This window comes from Megalobrama amblycephala, linkage group LG5 (assembly GCF_018812025.1).
Source record: "Megalobrama amblycephala isolate DHTTF-2021 linkage group LG5, ASM1881202v1, whole genome shotgun sequence".
NCBI lineage: Eukaryota > Metazoa > Chordata > Actinopteri > Cypriniformes > Xenocyprididae > Megalobrama > Megalobrama amblycephala.
In genome coordinates this window covers 6,946,551-6,966,736 of record NC_063048.1, presented here as the reverse complement: position 1 = coordinate 6,966,736, position 20,186 = coordinate 6,946,551, and the positions used below count along the sequence as shown (strand labels likewise).

At 38.0% G+C, this 20,186-nt stretch overlaps 1 protein-coding gene across 5 annotated transcripts in view; it reads right to left on the bottom strand.

Annotated features, from left to right (window-relative positions):
* The window catches only part of col12a1a (collagen, type XII, alpha 1a), a 99,883-nt gene that overhangs the window by 64,275 nt on the left and 15,422 nt on the right, over nucleotides 1–20,186 (bottom strand). For 4 of the 5 annotated variants that reach the window (XM_048190528.1, XM_048190529.1, XM_048190531.1 and 1 more), the window contains exons 14-23: nucleotides 14,115–14,384; nucleotides 12,068–12,334; nucleotides 11,782–11,974; nucleotides 10,127–10,251; nucleotides 7,423–7,572; nucleotides 6,848–6,967; nucleotides 5,685–5,849; nucleotides 5,277–5,423; nucleotides 1,718–1,860; nucleotides 200–329 (exon numbers count right to left, since the gene is read on the bottom strand). In XM_048190528.1, coding sequence (XP_048046485.1) covers nucleotides 200–329; nucleotides 1,718–1,860; nucleotides 5,277–5,423; nucleotides 5,685–5,849; nucleotides 6,848–6,967; nucleotides 7,423–7,572; nucleotides 10,127–10,251; nucleotides 11,782–11,974; nucleotides 12,068–12,334; nucleotides 14,115–14,384 — 1,710 coding nt within the window. The remainder of the gene's footprint in view (nucleotides 1–199; nucleotides 330–1,717; nucleotides 1,861–5,276; nucleotides 5,424–5,684; nucleotides 5,850–6,847; nucleotides 6,968–7,422; nucleotides 7,573–10,126; nucleotides 10,252–11,781; nucleotides 11,975–12,067; nucleotides 12,335–14,114; nucleotides 14,385–20,186) is intronic. The other variant, XM_048190532.1, reaches the window with a different exon arrangement.

The window sequence follows — 20,186 nt, the reverse complement described above, 5'->3', positions numbered from 1 at the left end:
ACCGCGGTATATAGAAGAGCAGAACCATATCCTCATTAAAATTCCTTTTCCAAAACAAGCAATTACATTTGTCCATTGTGGGATTCAATCTGTTTCTGATTATTTTTTGCTGTGTGTTTTAGCGTGCTGACACATATTGTTGAGGAATTGGTTCTGGTTGTTCTGGTGAAGAGTGAATTATGGGTAAATGCACACTTACATGTGGTCTCTGTGCCTTTGAGTGGGTCACTGCTCTCCTCTCCCACCACTGAGTAAACCTTCACTATGTACTCCGTCAGTGGTGTCAGACTCTCCAAGACCACAGTCGTCACCTCCCCGTCCACAAACAACTGCAAAAGAAGAACGGAATAAAGGTGAGAACACACAAGAATAGGACATGACAGTGTTTGAAATGAAAACAAATGAATCATTTCTAGGTCAAATACAAGTTAGCCTTTCCAAATTGTTTCCAGACTTTTAAAGAAGTTTAGTTTTGTCCTTATTTGCCCTTTCATTCTCCATCATTTATGTGCAGTGTTGGGGTTAATGCATTACAAGTAATGTGCATTATGTAATCAGATTACTTTTTTGATGTAACGTAAAGTAATGCATTATTTTAGAAATTTAAACATTCATTTCCCCTCCATTGTCATTTGTGACACACCATTGATGGGTTTTCCGAGCAATCCATGTTTTCAACGTTATAAGGTAGGGGGTGCTATTACACGCCATCTTCTGAAAGCGTACTGAATCTCCGGATCCAAAAATAAGTGAAGCAGAAACAAGCGATAGAAGACTGTATGCTAACGCAAACATCAAACATTAAACAGCATATAAATCAAAACTACCTAACGTTACTATTTGAAATATCGACCCAGGACGAGTTACAGGACTGTGAAGCTTTGGGGGTGTTGATGGACTCGATCTACTCCATCTATTTTTTGATCTGCATTATGAATCCGATCTGGAGTATTGAAGCTAGAATAAAATGTTTTTTGTTGTTGTTTTAAAGTAGAGGCTCTGTTCTTTCTTTTGATATATTATATGTTCAGATATAATATCAGGGGCCATGAAAGTTTTGTGAAAATGATCAAAAATGTTGGCGCTGACTTGCAACTTAAAAAAAAAAAAAATGCTGGTGGGGAAAGAGTTCATTTTTGTGAGGGTTTTTTTCTATGTAATGCATGTTACTTTTCAGTCTAATTAATTTGCTTAAATATTTTTTAATCTACTGAATTAAAATTCTCTTCTCCTTAACGTACTCACTCAGATTTGTGCGGGCACGGGAACAGAAAAAAAAGTACAAAAGTAACAACTTTCAATAAAAAGATTTGTACAGTAGGTAATATAACCCTCTAGCTCTCTATAGATGAGGAAATAAGAAAGTCCTCAGAATATATTAATATTCTAAATGTGATTTTAAAAGAAAATGAAGTTGTATGTTATATAGGCTGTTGTTGAATGCATAACTGCGTTAAATACTAGCAAAAATGAACTTAACGCAAAAGTAACATAACACATTACTTACTAGAAATTAGTCACTTTTTTAGGGAGTAATGAATATTGTAACGCATTACTTTTAAAAGCAACTTCCTCCAACACTGCTTATGCGCATAGACCAAATGATGTTAGAATAGTTGAACACTGATGTTTAGCACTTCAGTTTAGAGGCTGGTTCATAACCCTAACCCTAATCATGAGCAATAGTCATCTTGACACAGATATGAAGTGGTCATACCTGTTGTGGTTCTCCTCCTGCAGTGCTCACATACTCTATTCTGTACTTCTCTACGGGTCCATCAGGGCCGACCCAGGTGGCACGGAAGGAGTAATGGGTCACTTCTGAGGTCGTCAGATCAGTGGGTGGCTCCGGGCCTCCTCCTGTGAGGGGTAATGATGGTAATTAGGGTTTAGCCTTTGACCCCCCACATACTCCACAATTGCACTGTTACATGTTTACTGTCATCAGAGCTGTTTCTGACCAAATCTGAATCTGACCTATAATTCTGTGAATGAAAGAAAGGTTTTCATGATGTTCCTAGTATGTTTGAAACTTATTTACACTGCATTCCAAATTATTATGCAAGTGACATATCAGTAAGTTTTCAGTACAATGAACATTCAGATTTTAGTTTTTCTAAGGAAATGTTTGTTTGTTTATTTATCCATGTCTTTTTAGATAACTGGTATCAATCTCAGACAAAATATTTGCTAGGTCTATGGAAACCCTACTTAGAGGTCGTTCCACATTATTAAGCAAGTCACAGTTCTCATGCAATATGGGGAGGAAGAAAGATCTTAAGATGGAAAGCATGAAATGGTGAAATGATGTGCAAAAGGCATGAAAACAACTAATACTGTGTGAAAACTGAATGGAGATTAGGGTTAGGGTTAGCACAGCAGAACTCAGTCAGATAAAGGCTTATTAATGAAAGTTCCTGTCAAAAAAAAAAAAAAATGTATTAAAAGGGCAGCTATAAAAAAGCCAGTGTTGAGCAGCAAACAGGTATTTGAAGCTGCTGGTGTCTCAAGAAGCTCTCCATGCAGGCTGGCAGTTGTGCGTAAAGATGCATTTTAGCCACCACTAACCAAACCTCACAAAGAGAAACATTTACAGTGGGTGTAGAAATACATTTTCAAACAGTTTTATTGCTGTGGTGTTTTTTTGCAGCATGGGATAGTGCATAGTGCATTGTATTTCAGAAGGCATTATCCTCCTTTTTATACCATAGCTAAAAATGGCCAGTTATGAACTTCACATATCTTGCAAAAGTTATTTTAATACTCTCAGAGACCCTAAAGGGACCTTCCATCTCACTTCCCAATATTCCAGCCCAAATCATCACCCACTTGCTCCTTGTTGGAACGTGGTGGCCATTCACCAACCATCCAGAAATCCATCCATTTAGACCATCCATTGTAGTCAGTATTAGTCAGTGAATAAAACTATTTGAAAATGAGTCTTCATGTATTTCTAAACCCACTGTAAATGTTTCTCTTTGTGAGCTTTGGTTTGGAGTTGCTGAAATGCATCTTTACGCACAACTGCCAGCCTGCATGGAGAGCTTCTTGAGACTCCAGAGACACCAGAAGATTCAAATTTTTTTTATAGCTGCCCTTTTAATACAATTAATTTTTTTGACAGGAACTTTCATTAATAAGCCTTTATCTGACCGAGTTCTGCTGTGCTCTAAATCACTCACACATCTTATGATAATTCGATACTCTCCATTCAGTTTTCACACAATATTAGTTGTTTTCATGCCTTTTGCACAACATTGCACCATTTCATGCTTTTCATCTTCAGAAAGATCTTTCTTCCTCCCCATATTGCATGAGAACTGTGACTTGCTTAATAATGTGGAACAACCTCTAAGTAGGGTTTCCATAGATCTGGCAAATTATTTTGTCTGAGATTGATAGCAGTTATCTAAAAAGACATGGATAAATAAACAAACAAACATTTTCTTAGAAAAACTAAAATCTGAATGTTTATTGTACTGAAACCTTACAGATATGTCACTTACATAATAATTTGGAACGCGGTGTCGAATTTTAGAGTTATTTTAGAGTTCAGTTTCATACTTGCGATGTGTTTGATTAGAACAATGATATGAATATTCAAATATTTCATAGTAGATAAATTATTGACTGTTTTTATTCATCTATTTCCACATGTGAATGGACACTGTGTTTTGTGGACACACAAGCCTTGGTTGTGGTAATCATTATTACGCCACCATTCATTTTCAATAAACACTAAATATTTTTATTTCTGATCACCCTGTTTCTCATAACATTTCAAAAACTCCATCTTCTTATGCTAATACTAAGCTGCATATGTGAATTGTGGCTAAACTGCAGTGGCATTATGTTTATGTGTCAATGGAGTGCTATCAACAGCTAGGTCTAAAAACGCCTTTCCTTTTCTCTTCCTCTTTTTACAAAATTGAGCCCCTGAAGGCTTTGACCTTTTCGTGATGAAACTTTGACACTCTGATACTTGATCCAAGCACAGACAGACGTTCCAGGCTCCAAAAAACAAAAACAAAAAACAAAAAACACACAGACTAGAAGCAGCCTAGTCAAGAAATGACCCTGAATGCAATAAACTGAAATAAAGACCAAATACTGTTAAAACTCTTAAACTTTTGACTGATTATTATTATCTTCTGCCATTTCGGGACAGATTTAGAGCACTGTTAGAGAATTACAGTGTTATAGTTCCTGTAATCTCTTGAGGAAATTCTTCCAGTATAGCAAAGTAAATAAAATGAGACATGGGGCCAGTTGCATAAACATAGCCATTATGTTAAGATTGTGTCTTAAGAACTAGTATGACCAACTAACAGTTAGTTAGGGGTAATCAGTTAAATTAGACCAATCTAAGTTTTTATGTAACTGATTTAAAAAAAGTTATGAACAGTCTTAAAGAAAAAAAAATTGATGACTAACTTGTAAGACTAGACTTAGCAGGGTTTCCCTGTAGGAATTTTTTGCCATGAACAAAAACAACCAGCTCTGAGAAATCATAATATTACAAAATTTAAATTTGATTTAAAACAAAAAGCACAATATTTGAAAATCAGAAAAATGGACTGTGTAACATCTTTTAAAAGGGAAATAACTACAATTTTGAAAGAACTACAACACTGCAAATTAAAAAAAAATGTATGATACAATACAAAAATATTGACTTATAATTGTTGATTATAAACAAAATGTTTTATAATTGACGTTTGATGAAATATTCAGATATATACAAATGTATCGGATGCTTGAGTGTAGTGGGATGACTTCGATTGCGTAATTTGCAATGCTTAATGAGTGACTTTTTGCAGCAATTTATAATAATGTCAGAACTCCTGGTAGGTCTGTGTCAATTATAAAAATTGATGTATGAGATTTTTACTTTTGGCTGTTGTGCAATTTAAAACACGAACAAACAAAAAAACAATAAGTCACTCAAGACCGTGTGTCACACTGACAGTTAAGGGAGTTTTAGGTACTCTACTTTGCTTCATAACTTAAATACCCTTAACCTCTAATTGTAGCCCTTATCTTCTTAATCTTTAATCAAAATAATAATTAGCTATTCCTGTGAAACATCTTTGCTGTTCCACTGCTGTCACTTAGACCTCTATTCTCATATGGATCGCCCACTTTTCATTATCCAGTCAATTCCTACTCTACATTTCTCTTACTGACTATCCCTTTTCCCTCAGAAATACTGTAACGCAGCACTGTAAAAGTGCAACACACAGTCTCTCAGGCTTATTGTTTGACCTCAGTAATACCTGGACCCTTGACACTGTTACACAGGTTGTTCGTCAGGTCATCCACGATGTCCAGCAGGAAAGAGAAGTCAGCCACGTTGTACATGTGGATGTCATCGGGATCAGAAGCGATGGTTCTCAGCTCATTCTCATCTGCGTTCTTTACACCTGGAGATTACAGAACGTGTTAAAGTCCATTCTAAATGAAACCAAAGACTTTAGATAAACAAGGAAGCTGCACTCATTTAACTTATGAACGGTAGAAAGAAGTGCAACATGCAATACGGCAGAATAAGTCCCGCCTTCTAAATAAAAGAAATAGCTGTCCAGAGGCTGGCCGCAGAGTGAACAGATATTGATTAAACTTTTACAGAGCATTCATATCAGATCGCAAAGTCTTCTTCACCGAAAGGGGGAACTCGCTCTTACCAATGGCATACAGTTCAATCCCCTGGTCCCGGAGGTTCTGAGAGTTGACCGCGATGTCATCCTGTGACTTGCCGTCAGTAACCAGGACACCGATCTTGCGAGAGTTTGGACGCATACCAACGTTAGGTTTGAAGTTGTTCTGAAGGATGTAGTTTAAAGCAAGGCCTGTGAAATAAAAGAATATTGGTAATATTAGTCTAAATACACAACATGGCCAAAAGTACACAGCGAAGTCATATTTTTAAGGTCTCTAAATGATCAAAACTTTTTCTGAAAATCCCGTCGCACACAATCTATGTAGTAGCCTTCTGACATTTGATTGATAGTTTATACTTTTTTAGCACGTAAAAGGCATTTTAGTATAATTGTAAAAACGTCCAACTTCAGCTCATGGTTCACGTGTCTTTTTGGTTTGGAATTTTTTACTGATTTTTAAATGTAAGAATAACTTTTATTTTGTGAGTAATAATTCAAGATGAACACTTAGTGGACTGAAGCAACTCAATATGTTTACTTGATTATCCATACATCATTTTTCAGAGAAATCAAATGTGAGCCTCAAATATGATCATCAGGCTTTTGATGAAGGTTTATTTGCTCATCTCTCAATCATCATTATATTGCATTGCATTGTAATGAAAAATATATCTTACTAATATATATTATATATTATTGAGATATAGAGTGACAACTGGTATTTATATGCATTTTATGTATCTGTTATCTCATTGATTTGCATAACAAGCCTCAAAAATTTAATCTTACTTTTTGGCCATATCAACATCTGCACCAAAATGCATATTTTTCTCAGTTTGGGCCTCCATATTTGCTCAGTTCTTCCCTCCATATTCTCACATTATAAGCCATAAAAGCCTGATCTATCAAATATGATACACATATGCAATTTTCTTAGATTTCTTAGATTTTGTCTAAAAGTTCAATAAACTGTTCCTTTTTTTTTTTTTTTTTAGATTTTTATAACTATTATTTCATATGTCAGGCTTTATGCTATGCCATACAAAGACAATCTAGAGAACTGATAACTGGAGTTGGAAGTGACCACATGACAAGTAGAAGACAAACTTTCCACACACACTTTGCGATTTCACCGCCAATGAATGATGTTGGGTCTGACGTATAGATCAGAATACAATATGATTTACCAGTCAGAGTGTTTCCTCCTTTGTAGGGTAGATTGGCCACGGCCTCCAGCAGTTCACTTCTGGTTCTGTGAGAATTTAGGTGCCACTCTGTCTTTGGGTCTCCACTGTACTGTGCTAGACCTATAAATGGACAATACAGTGTTCGTATTTTTACACAGATCAAGACGTCATTTTCTTAGAAATTTCTCTTTTATAGTACAGATTTTGCCTCACATGATTCTCCTAAAATGTTTGAAGACATAGCAAGAGTATATAGGGCTATAAAATGCATGTGCAGGTCTTTCAATCATGGAAAATTTTTATTAGAAATGTTTGAGGTTATACTGACTTTTGATTGCAAAATTTGGTATCAGTTTGAGACATTGTTGAGATTTCTTTTGAAACTCTAAAGCACACATGTGAGACTGCAAGTGACATTTTAGGAGAAACATCTAAGGAGAAACCATCTCCATTGAATCTCACTGCTGTCTAGGAGAAAGAATTGCATTACTAAAGAGATCTATTTCATGACCTATGGGTGTCGCTTAGCTGTAGACCATCTCGCTAATACAGGATTCAGGTTAAATTTCTCTTACCAATCTGGACACGATCCGGCCCGATGTCAAAGACACCCACCATGCGAGCAATGAAAGACCTTATGGTCTTGAAGTTTAGACGACCAATGCTCCAAGATCCATCAACAAGCAGGACGATATCGGCCTGGGCTGTAGTTTTGCACATTACATCTGTATGACCAGAGAACAATTCAGTTAATAGTCATAAAAACGTATAAAAATAATAATAATTAAAACTAGTATTAAGCAGTCACAAAGATCAAGATGGATTGCGATTGTGATAAAGGATGCAGTTCAAAGCTTAGGACACATAAAACATTCACACAGTCATGCAACGCATGACAAAACAGTTTATTTGGCATTTTGAAAAGATAATACATTTTACATATGTTAAATAACATCTTTTAAACTATAAACTCTTTGTTCGTAAGAGATGTCTTGGTCTGCCTCCCGTCGTGCTGTCTCTCCAGATACCTGAATGAAGAGAAAAGAGGGGAAAGCGCCGCCCGTCTGGCCCTGCTCAAAGAGAACATGTTGCATAATTGTCTGATTTATAGATCATTCCCTCAAGCAACAAAAAAGAAGTTTAAAAAACATGGATAGATAACACCTAATCGATATACTGTAGCCAGCTAATATCTTAAAATGCTGTGGGTATTTTGAAATGTGTTATCTAGACATACCTGTGTGGGAATTTCTTAGTACCAATAAAATTTATCTAAGGCTTTAAAAGTGATTTATTACCCAAACAGGTGTTCAGTCTCAATTGTGATGTGGAATTCTCACATTTAAATTATGACTCCTTGCACCATAAACACTAAAGCCAGGAACATACTAAGCAAACACACATGCAAATGCTCGGTCAATGCGTTGCATGCACACAATCCTGCTGTAGTCACCTCTGCATGCTAAACTAAAATAAAAGAAAGTATTTTAACACTTTACCTTTAACAAGCTAATTATTACAATCAATAATATCAATCAAAAACATTTTCTGCATTATAAGGAAACTGGTCTACTGGAAACAAAAAATACTCTCTGTAATGGAAGAAGAAGAATAAAATATAAGAGAATTAATAGCTGAAAGAAGCGCAGTATAGACAAGCATGGGCTTCCTTAAGCATGTCAGGAGAGCAAACACATGTTGTGTTTTCATCATCTTAAATGACAGCACATAATGTACATGACATGATATATGATGACAGTGCGATTCAAAGGAAGTAGGGAATATATATATATATATATATAAAACTGCATGTCAACTAACTCTCATTAGAGTATCAGTAGACTGTCTGCTTAATATCTGCTAACACTTTATTTTGTTGCTCTCAACAGACATTCTACTGACTATAAGTAAAAACTACATGTCTATTTATTCTACTAACCCTAATCTCACAGTCTGAGTCTACTAATACTCTAATGAGAGTTAGTTGACATGAAGTTTCAAATTTATGTATAGTTAGTAGAATGTTTAAATCGTAATAAAGTGTAACCATAAACTTTTATTGAAAATGGATGAAGCAGATGCGAGATAACTATCAGATCTGCTGTTTCCTATTGGAGTCGTGCGTATTTCATTCAATGAACCGCTCAATGTGGCTCCTTTACATACAGTGGGGCCAAAATGGCTAAGACAATATTGAAAATCTGCAATTCAAAATCTAATTTAACATTGGAAATAACCTAATAAGTGTTAGGATTTAAAACAATCTAAAACAAATGAACATTGTGACATAAAACAAATAAGAAATATGTAAGATTCTCCACAAGTTCACTAATCAAAGTAGCAAATTTGTGAAATTGACCATGTTAACTTTGATATTGATTTGATCATCAGGTTTTGAACAAAATTGTAGAGTTGTGGAGGCTTGAGTGCTGCTGTCGTTAAAGCAAAAAGCTCAGACCAAATAATACAAAATTCTAAAAAATGTTATAGTATTTATTATTGTTATTTCATAATGTAGTTAACTAATGTTAACAAATGGAACCTTAATGGAAAGTGTTTCCAATTCAACTTGTAAAATGTAAGATAGAGCCATGTATACCATATACTTTTTTTTCTTAATGTCTGTCGCATGCAAATGACAAGCTGAGCGTTACACCTCAGCTCTTGCCTGGGAATATTTCCCTTTCCCTCTCCCGCTGGTGTCGGTCGGCCGACCCTCACCATCAGATCTGTTTCCAATTAGGAGCGACATTCCAGACCAGGGTCAGCAGACCATGTGCGAAGCTTTCATTCTGTATGTCACTTTTTTCCTAACCAAGTTGTAAAGCATTAGTAATTGTAAGCAGATAATCTTTCTAGCTCTTGAAAGTCATGAGTCCTTCCATGCGAAGACAGAGACATGGCTACCATGTGCCGCAGTCACCCTGTCTGCTCTTTCACAACACAATTAGCTGTGCTGAAAGGTATGTGCCATTACTCAAAGCACTAGACTGCAGCCTATTTTTCCAATTCCAAACTGACAAAGAACTTTCATATGTTACGCTTTGTTATATATGGAGTCTTTTTGATTAACTAAATGCATAGCAGACGAATGGATTTGTTCCATACATCCTATATTTCAAAATGAAAGGTGTATGCTAATTGTTTCGGAACTCAAGTTACTTTGTACATAACGACTTGAATGCTCTGCGGTAACATGAGATCTGATTGGTTAGTTTGGGAGGGTTAAATTACTAGATGTCAGAAAGAGTTGTTTTTGTTTTTTTTTATTAATCTTACCTGGAGATGGAAAGGTTGGAGGTGGAGGGGCATCAGAGAGGGTGGTCTTCTCCTCTCCAGCCAATGGCATACTCTCTCCTCCATCAAACATACCAAACACACTCACTGTATACTTGGTGCCGGCCCTGAGATGAGAGCGACACAAATCAGTCAACAATCTCATCTAGCAACCTTAAAAGGCTAAAGCAGCACTATAGAAAACATATTCAGCTCAAGTCAGTTCAGTGTTGATTCATTTCAGTTCAATAACCGTGCCAGTAACACTTTATTTTGATGGTCCACTTTAGACATTCTACTAACTATAAGTAACCAGAGCTTAACTTGAGCCGAATCCAATTCCAGAAAATGTAAAACTTATTCTACTAACACTTATTCTATTAATTACAGTTAGTTGACATGAGGTTGCAAAGTTACTTATAGTTAGTAAAGTGTCTAAAGTGGACTATGAAAATAAAGCGTAACCACAGTACCAGTGTTGCATTGTTAGGGCCCTATCATACACCCGGAGAAATGAAACACCAGGCGTGACGCAAGTGTTTTTTGCTAGTTTCAGCCTGACGCAGTTATCATTTTCATGTCCAGCGCCACGTTGTTTAAATAGCAAATGCACTCGCGCCCATCTGTTCGCCCATGGGCGTGCTGGTCTGAAAATGAGGTGTGTTCAGGTGCATTGTTGGCGTGTTGCTATTTTGAGGCAACTGAAAACGGCTGCGCCATTGACCAACTGAAACCTGCTCTAAAGTCAATAGCACACTATTTATGTATTTATTTATTATTATTTAAAGGGCGTGTTAGTAATACGCACACAGGGACGCGCAGCAGATATTAAAAATAAAAGGATTCCTCTCTGGAGAAGCATTTCCGCTTGCAAATTCTGCCATGTAATTAGCGAATCCGCCATGGTGCAAGCACACCTGGCTTTTAAAGGAAATGGGTGATGAAACTCTGATTGGTTTATTGCACGTTACGCCCAAAACACACCCATGACTCATTAAGAGACTATGTACAATCCTTTTGGACCATGCACCGACCATTTTTTCCATTGTTAAACTAACAAAAGTGGATTCGGATACACCCTAAGTGCACCTGCACCATGCACTTCAGACCATGCACTTAGATCATTAAGATAGGGCCCGTAGTGTCATATCAAGCTTAATTCAATTCAAATTTTGTTCTCATCCAACAGTGTCAGTGAAGTTAAATCGACAATATTAATGAATATTAGTTGTCTTTTAATATTAATTGTCTGAATATTAGTACGTCTTATTTATGTTTTTGCTCTCCAGTGGCCAGTTTCATAAACATAGCCACTATGTTTTAGACTGCGTTTTAGCCAAGCATTTTAGCAATTAGCCAAGCTAATCAGTCTTACTTTTCTGATTCAAATTACCTGACCAATCAATCTTTTACAGTAACTTTTACAGTTTTAACTTAAAATTAACTAACTTGTAAGACTAGCCAAAGCAGTTTATGCAACCAGCCCGAGGTCTCCATGCCATTCACATGACTGAAAACTATGAATAAGACCATTAACATGCTTTAAGAAGGTATATAGTGTACATTTGCTTTCACGTCGTTGACTTTAAAGGTGCTTTATAGGGCATATCTTCAGATGTCTGTTAAGTGTTTTATGTGTATGCACTGGTGTCTCATACCTTAGCTCCTCCAGGACCACTGTGTTGTCATAGGGGCCTACTAGCAACTCTCCCAAGTCCACTTCCTCCCCAGTGGGATGGAAGGTGACCTTGTAGCCCTTCACATCCCCAGGAGCGTGATCCCAGGTCACTCTGAAACTGTTTTTAGTGGGTTCTGAAGTTTGCAGGTTTCTGGGAGCTTTATATAGAGACACTGCAGAGATAATAAACAGTTTCGAATTAGATATTCACAGTCAAATACCTTTAACCTAAACAAGTTGTCAGATATCTTCTAATATTAACTTACATGTGGTTCCTTCTCCTTGTCTTGCTCTTCCATCACCAAACTTGTAGACAGGAATCACAGTGATATCGTAAGTGGTCTGGGGTTGCAGGCGCCTCAAGACTATAGTGTCGGTGCCTCCTGGTGCTTTGGAGGCCAACTGACGTGTATCACCCTGAGGTTTATACGTCACCCTATAATTGACAACATTGCCTGGTGCTGGTTGCCATGTCACCCGCATGGACCTCTCTGTTTCTTCTGACACCGTAAGAACTCTGGCAGCGGCCGACACTGTCAGGGAGATAAATAAAAGAAAACGTCCATTAAATGTTGGACTGATTCAACTACAATCCCAAGGGGTCAGGAAAACCAAACCATCTGAACAATGAAAGTCCATCTGTCAAGATAATCTTGATCTAACTCAGGCTGCAGATCTCTAAACTGGGTGAAACCAGACATGCCGAAATGGTTGTACGTCATGCATAACGCGGACACTCTAAGACTGTCTGCAATGTTCTCTTTTTATGCCATGACTGGAGAGTTTTTACGCAGGAGGGAAAGGAATGAATTGTCCGCTTTAATCGGCTGACGGAACACTTTCAAATTTTGAGTTTTATGGATGGAAAACAACACTTCCAAGTTTTCAAAGAATCCCTGTTCCAAAAAGACACTGTGTGTTGGTCCTGAAGGAGGTAAGGAATAGAGTGATGGCAGAAATAAAATGCAGCTGCCTTAGCCAGAAGCCTGTTTTCGGCCTTTTAGATGACAGACAATAAATAAACAGCCAGACAGCAAGATAATCCAATTGCAAATTTACAGCATGCTTAACCAGCTCTAAACTGGAGTGAGTCGCTCCATTGATTGCTAAGTAAGCGTATACAATAAGTGCTGAAATCCTGCATCCCTTGATAATAGAGAGCATGTGTAATTCATTAAATCAGCCACTACACACACTCCTACACCTCCGTACACTACACCATATGTTACAATAGCCCATAGCTGAGGTATCTTAGAGGAAACAGTGGCAATGACGCAAACCTATGGCAACGACGCTCTGCCCACGCTTGGTGTTGAGCTTATGAAAGGAAATGCTAGTCACTTTTCCACTTTTTCCACATCAGAATAAACACAGAGACATTTCTATATTAGAGCCTTTGCCTCCAGCATACTTCAGAGACCATGTCATTATATTGCAGAGTGGTTTTAAAACAGCCATTGAACTCGCCTAAACATGAATGATGAAAAAGCTTACCCCAACATACAAAACTTTCTAGTGTGTTGAGGGTGGGTGCCAGGGTGTTGCTAAGGTGTTGAAGTTGTTTGTTTCTATATGATTGCTTGGGTGTTCTGATGGTGAGGAAACATTTCATGGGCAAAAAAAAAAGGTTTGTTGTGCATTGTCAATAGTCTAGCAATGTATGAAGCACCGCTCACACATAAGTCACTTTCAAAGTAAGCAGATTTCAGCTTCTCAGCGCACAGAATTCATGTGGCCAACTTGAACACAACCAAAAGAAAACAATTTCGCCCTCACATAAGGAAAATGACTGGATTTCGCCAACGGAATTTTGCAGAGCAATGGTAAATGTGACCGCACCTTAAGTGGTTACTTGGTCATTGCTAGGGTGTTTTCAGTGGTTGCTTATTGGCCTACCCTCAAGTCTGTATGATATTCTGGTCTCTAGATATATCTTGGGTGTACGTCTGTGGGTTTTGTCATCCTTCAGGTGAAAATCATAAGTCTAGTAAGTTTCTGAGGCAAACGACTAAGCTCAAGTTACCCACATTATCAAGCACCACACATATCTTTCATTTGCTAGTAGCTGAGTTTAATCTGTGTGCAGACTGCAGACCCCTTCGTTGACTGCTGGCATTCCCTATCAAATTGTTAGGGCAGATACTTCATCAAGGTTTCAGTGGAATATTCTGACATTATATACAGTATATCAAGTTTTTTTTCCTCTCTGGGGTAGGTTACCTCAGGACGAGAGGCCCACCCCAGACACAAAGAGCGAGGTAAAGAGCGCTCAGTCATATGCTGAAGTCATTATGCAGGCGGGAATGGACTTACCATCTGTGGTCTCCTCTCCATGCAGTGGCTGCCCCTCCTCACGGCTGTAGGCAGCATAGACAGAGACCTTGTAGCGGGTCTCCGGTGTAAGACCATCCAGAACAGTGGTGGTTATGTCCCCGGGGACGGTTTTCTCGCCAGCTTCCTCCGAAAAGAGGGATTTCCAGGTGACCCGATAAAGACGGACTTTGCCAGGGGCGGCGGTCCAGGATGCTACAAAACTGCTCTCAGTGACATCTGAAGTAACCAGATTCGAAGGTGAACCAAGTTCTGAATGATTGAGAAAAAAGACACAAAATACTTAAAAACAGATCATATTACATTCAAAATCTCACAATGTCTGGTTACAGAGAAGCAACAATCACTTCCCTTCTAAAATGAAACACCTTAAACCAGGCTACATTGCTTAATTGGTCAACCATTCTGGCCAAGCTGGTTAGGCAGATGTGCTTTGATGCTTTTAGAGGGGTTTCTGACACCTTGACAGGCTAAGAGACCAACTTGCCAATCACCTAATCCAGTTAACACCAGTTTGGCCAAGCATAGAGACTGAGCAGACCAGCTTAGACCAGCAAAATACTACTATTGGTTAACTAGTTGCCCAGACTGGCCAAGCTGTTTAGGCATGTGTGTTTTCATGGTTTTCTGAAACCTAGTCATGAAGGCAGACCAACCTGAAAACCTAACATAAACCAGTTAACACCAGGCTTAGAGAGTGAATAGACCAAGTAAGACCAGCAAAATATTGGAGGTTGACAGCCTTGATCACTGTTTACTTTCGCTGAGGTAAAACAGCAGCTTGGACATTCTGCTAAACTTCTCCTTTAGTGGTTCACGGAAGTAAAAAAGTCATATTGGTTAAGAACGACATAAATCTAAATAAATTACAGAATTTTCATTATTGAGTGCACTATTCCTTTAAATCTCCACTTGTCTGTCTAAGATACCGGTAGCTCACAATTGCTTTGATTTTCTCTGTCAGTAATGCATACCCTGGAAAACAACTCTGAAAAAATAATCTCTTCCCTGCTGCCACACATCTGTCGCCACATCTACTTTCCATTGAACACGAAACCCGATCCATTAAACACAGACTGCTAAAACTGCAGATGTAGCTCTCTTTTTGATCTGCACCATACCACCTACCTATCTTCTCACTCTCTCTCTTTCCCTCAGTTGTATGTTGAGTGGGCCGAAGCAGAAGAGAGGAGAAAGACCAGAAATGATTTGAAAATGTGGGAGTGCTGACAGGGTAGTCAACTAGAATAAACCGCAGTGTGAAACTTCCACAGTAACACCTCTCCCTCTTAGCACCCATCCTCATGTTCTCCAGACTTCAGCATAGTCACCTGTCTCCCACCCGTTGAGCTCCAGTCTAAATCAACAGCCCAAGTTAAAGTGAACAATTACCAAATTCTGCGTCATAGCTCAAACACGGACTAGATATCTAATAGACCTGGGAGGATAGGGATTGCAAATGACAGGATAAGTGCTTAGGAAAATTATTGTCACAATTTCTTTCCGGAGAGTGCTCCAAAGTCTAATTCCTCAAAACCATCTTTTTTTTTTTTTTTTTTTTACCTTGGAATATGTTAGGTGGTTTAAAAATGGTAAACATTTTGTTGGGAGGGACAATGTGAAAAGAAGCTAAATTTCACATTACATTTTCCAGTTAATATGTGAGAGGTACTTGCGTGAGCAAAAGTTGTTAACACATTGCTAAGGTGTTGAGTCGCTGTTTGGATTTAAATAGGCTAATACTTAAGAGTTATATGTTTGGGAACAGTTCTTCTATCCCTAATTGATGGAGCTTTTCATTTCTTAAACAGCCATGTAGTAAGATGTATCATGGCCATATTGATGATAGTGTCAAGATTCATCAGGCTCAAATTGTGAAAGAATGGTTGGGAGGGAGCATGAAGAATCATTTTCACACATGAATTGGTCCAGACCTTAAACTCATTGAAAGTCTTTGGGATGTGCTGGAGTAGACTTTACAGAATGCTTACCTCTTGGATTGTCAATACCAAAAATTGATGCACCTCTTGATGGAAATAACATCACAACATTTATTTCCATCAAGAGGTGTATCAATTTTTGGTCAATATCTTGTATTGACAATCCAAGAGGTGAGCACTCTGTAAAGTCTACTCCAGCACATCCCAAAGACTTTCAATGAATTGGACTCAGAGGTGAGCCTGAGCAAATTTGAGCCTGATGAATCTTGTTTTTGTCGAATATGGCCATGATGTGTTTTCCTACATGGTTGTTTAAGAAACGAAAACCTACACACTCCATCGATTAGGGTTAGAAGAACTGTTGCCAAACATATAACATGCTAGAAACATAATAATCACTGCAATAATGATCCAATCATAGACTCTTGCGCATTTGCCTATTTAAATCCAAACAACAACTTTTCTTTTTTTTTGGCTGGACAGTGTATTACCCACCAGGTGAAAAAGTCTACTTATTATGTAAAATAGCAGCACACCTCCCTCCAACAAGCCTTACGTTATGAGGTACCATTCATGTTCGTAGCAAAAACACTGCGGGAGCTTTACAGACTAAAGTTTAATAGTTCAAATCACTAAGCCAACAGTGATGCGTGCCCCAATAACTAATTCAAGATGCAACAGACAGAGAAGTCAGGACTCCATGCCAGGTTGCTTGGATCTAAAGTTGTTCTACAGCCAGCATAGAGGTCTGATTTTACTGACAAAGTCCAGAGGAGAGCAGATCATATGTTAATGTCTTCTGCAGGCTGCTTTTCATTATTAAAATGCATACAAACTGCCGATGCCAGGCAATACAGTTCACGTCTACTCAGAAAACACATGCTATTAATGAATATTCATTTGTGTTTTTGCACTGAGATTAAATGCACTTAAGAGAGGGGCAACAATGCAATACTGTGCATGAGTTTATTAATGCTGTCCTGATATTGTTATGTGTTGAGGCCAGATTAAAACCAGACTACTTTTGGACCTCCACATATGCTATTATTCCGTCTTTGATCCTTGTTTTAGTGCTCCATCCAAGCAAAATGTTGATGTTAACTGGGAACAGGAGTTCTAGCACTAATGTGACTGTCATCCTGAATTATTTCACATTGGAAAAGTTTGGAGAACCTGGAAGCAAGACAAATTCTCAACTGCTTTGTCCTTCAACACAACACATTCTCTTGATAGTAGGTCTGACCGCCTCATGCATATTAAGTAATTTGTTGGCCTTTTGCCTTTATTTCAGTAGGAAAGTGCAAGGGTAGACAGGCATTGGGGAACAGGTTCAGGAAAGGACCTCAAGCCGTGACTAGAACTTTCCCACTTGCCTACAAGGCTATGACTTTGACTGACCGCCATATGCATATTACATGTTCATCCTCCTTCAAACCATAGAGGCAGTCCATTACATGCAATCTGTCAGCAATCACGTCATTTACTACATGGCACAAGCTGATTGGCCTCTGATGTTTCTTCAGCCAATGCTTGCTCAGCAGTTAAAAAGTCTGGTTCAGAGTTTGCTGTGAGTTGTTTCCTCTGAAACCCACCACCTTACATGCTCACACCAGAGTGTCTATGTATTTATTGGCAGTATCAAGTCCATCATATCTAGTCCGCCAAGACCAAATACATTAACATTGTCAGATCCATTAACATGCTGTAACTATTCCAAGAGTCTGTTTGTCATGATTGAAATGTTGCTTACACGAAACATGCTTTTTGCCCGCAGAATGTAGTTGCAGTATCAACCAGCAGGGCCTAAATCTAACCAGTCAAACCTTGAGACCCCGGTCATGGTTGCCAACTTTAACTAAATAGACTACATCACAACTACATCACAAACAATTTAGCACCATTTTCCATTGATTTCCTCTTCGTAGCTAGACTTTATCCAATTTCAAGCCCTGGATCTCATTTCTGGATATTCTCACCCGTGTCCACATTCAAAAAAAGCAAACTCTGCCACTGACTGAGTGGAATAAATTATGACACATCTGAGACATCAATCTTCAAAAGGTAATGAACAGATGGGGTGATCGCAAGCTAAGAACATATTGGTATCGAACATCTTGAACGTGCTTTTGAACAACTTGCCATACAAAGCTGACGAAAACAATCTAGCATGACCTACACTTGGACATTACAGAAGTTAATTTCCAATAGCACACTGATTAAGCTTTGCAAAATTTGCTCGGGATCCATCTGGACAGTGCTTGATGAGTAAATGAGTTCTATCCTCTTTCTTCTCGCAGAATTCAGCTCATTTTCAGTAAAACAGGGCAGCGCTCTTGGCTCAGAGACATAATCTGGTGCTGGCAAAGATCTCACAGCCCAAGCCCAGTTTCCACAAAACTATCATGAGAAAAAAACTCATGCTGAATGCAACCACATTCACCAGATGTTAAAACACAGAAACGCTCTGAGATCCCTTGAGCAAACTGGCTGATTTAGAAAAACAAGTTTACATTTTTTTGCATTCAGAAGATATGCAAATCTACAATTATAATAACATTTGCAATGTGATTCTCACACCCTCAGAACGAACTGATCGGTCCCTAAAGCCCTTATTTAAGGTCACTTCCTAATTGCCCTGACTGGGCTTGGCCATTTTCTGGAGGCTGAGGGCAACTAAAACAAAGAAAGCTGTGTTATCCTCCAGGATATGGAGTTTAACAAAGCTCAGTTTGGAAATGCTTTGTCATCGGCCAGAATTTAGTCACTTGTTTCCTTCACCTCTGTGTTGAAAGACAGCTTGAGTCAGCATACATAATGACAAGCCACTGAAATATGTGCTTTTGTATAATGTGCAGTGGACAGTCATTAGTGGTTCCGGTTAAATGTTGTAATCGGTATTTTTAATATGACACTGCTTGTAATCCATTCAAAAAAAGACGTGCAGCAAGTACTGGGCAGATACATTTAAAAACCTTGGATGAAATTGTTTGGCAGTGACTCAAATTATACAAGCCCGCAAGTTAATAGTACAGTAACTCTGACATGCTTTTTACCAAGAGAATATTGAGAGAGACAGAGATTTTTTGCAAAGGCAAAAAAACAAACAAGCTTTTTTATGTGGAAGCAATTGCCTCTTAGTGGTTTGAGACCACTCATGTCAGCTGGACCGTAACAAGACACTGTCGTTCATTAAGAAATAACTAGCAATCACTAAACATCCTTCTGGCTGCACAACATCAAAACAGTATGTAATATATATATATTGACATGATGTGGTTTTTAAATTAGTAACTAACTTTGGAAAAGTGGGACGCTACAATTCAACTGTATGATTTAAGTTTAAAACCCCAAATTCTGATTGCTAGACCAAGGTTAGACACTAGAAAAGATTTCTCCAAACTAATATCTCTTGAGGTTTTGTTTCCATTCACTATTCATGCAATGCCAAGCATGAGTGAGGAAATTTTTACAAGCTCAGCTAATTCATCTGCTGCCCACATACCAAATGTATAAAGCCAAAGCGTGGGGGAATCCACATACTGAGATCTGTCATTAGATGACACAATCTAAAAGGTCATCCATTTGGTTCCCAAAATTACGGAGTGCACTTCATACTGACAGACAACACTGAAAGTCTTTAAGTACATCTGTCCTCTATTAAGAGTGTGATATAGAATCGTGCAAAGAAACAATTATGCTAGCAGAAAGCACTGTCTGAAACAAACCATCAAAATGTACAGCTTCAACGCTTTCCTTTGAAGTTCTATTTCTGCTGATAATTGGGAATTATAATATTTTGAGATTGTCAGCCTCTGCCAACTGATAATGCACAATTTCAGTTTTGATTAAATATTGTGTATTTTTTTAGTTGATTTCAGCTCTTTCATTTCGTCATTTTTAATTTATCATTTGATATCACTAAACTGTATTTACATCAGGGCTTGACATTAACTTTTTTGCTCACCAGCCACTGTGGCTAGTGGTTTTTCCAAAGTTACTAGCCACTCAGCATTTTCACTGGCCACAAATTTGCTTTTGGGAAATTACATTTTATATGATTAAAGTTCACTTTGGCATGCTTAAATTACTTGGTTTTGAGTCATTTTACTTGATT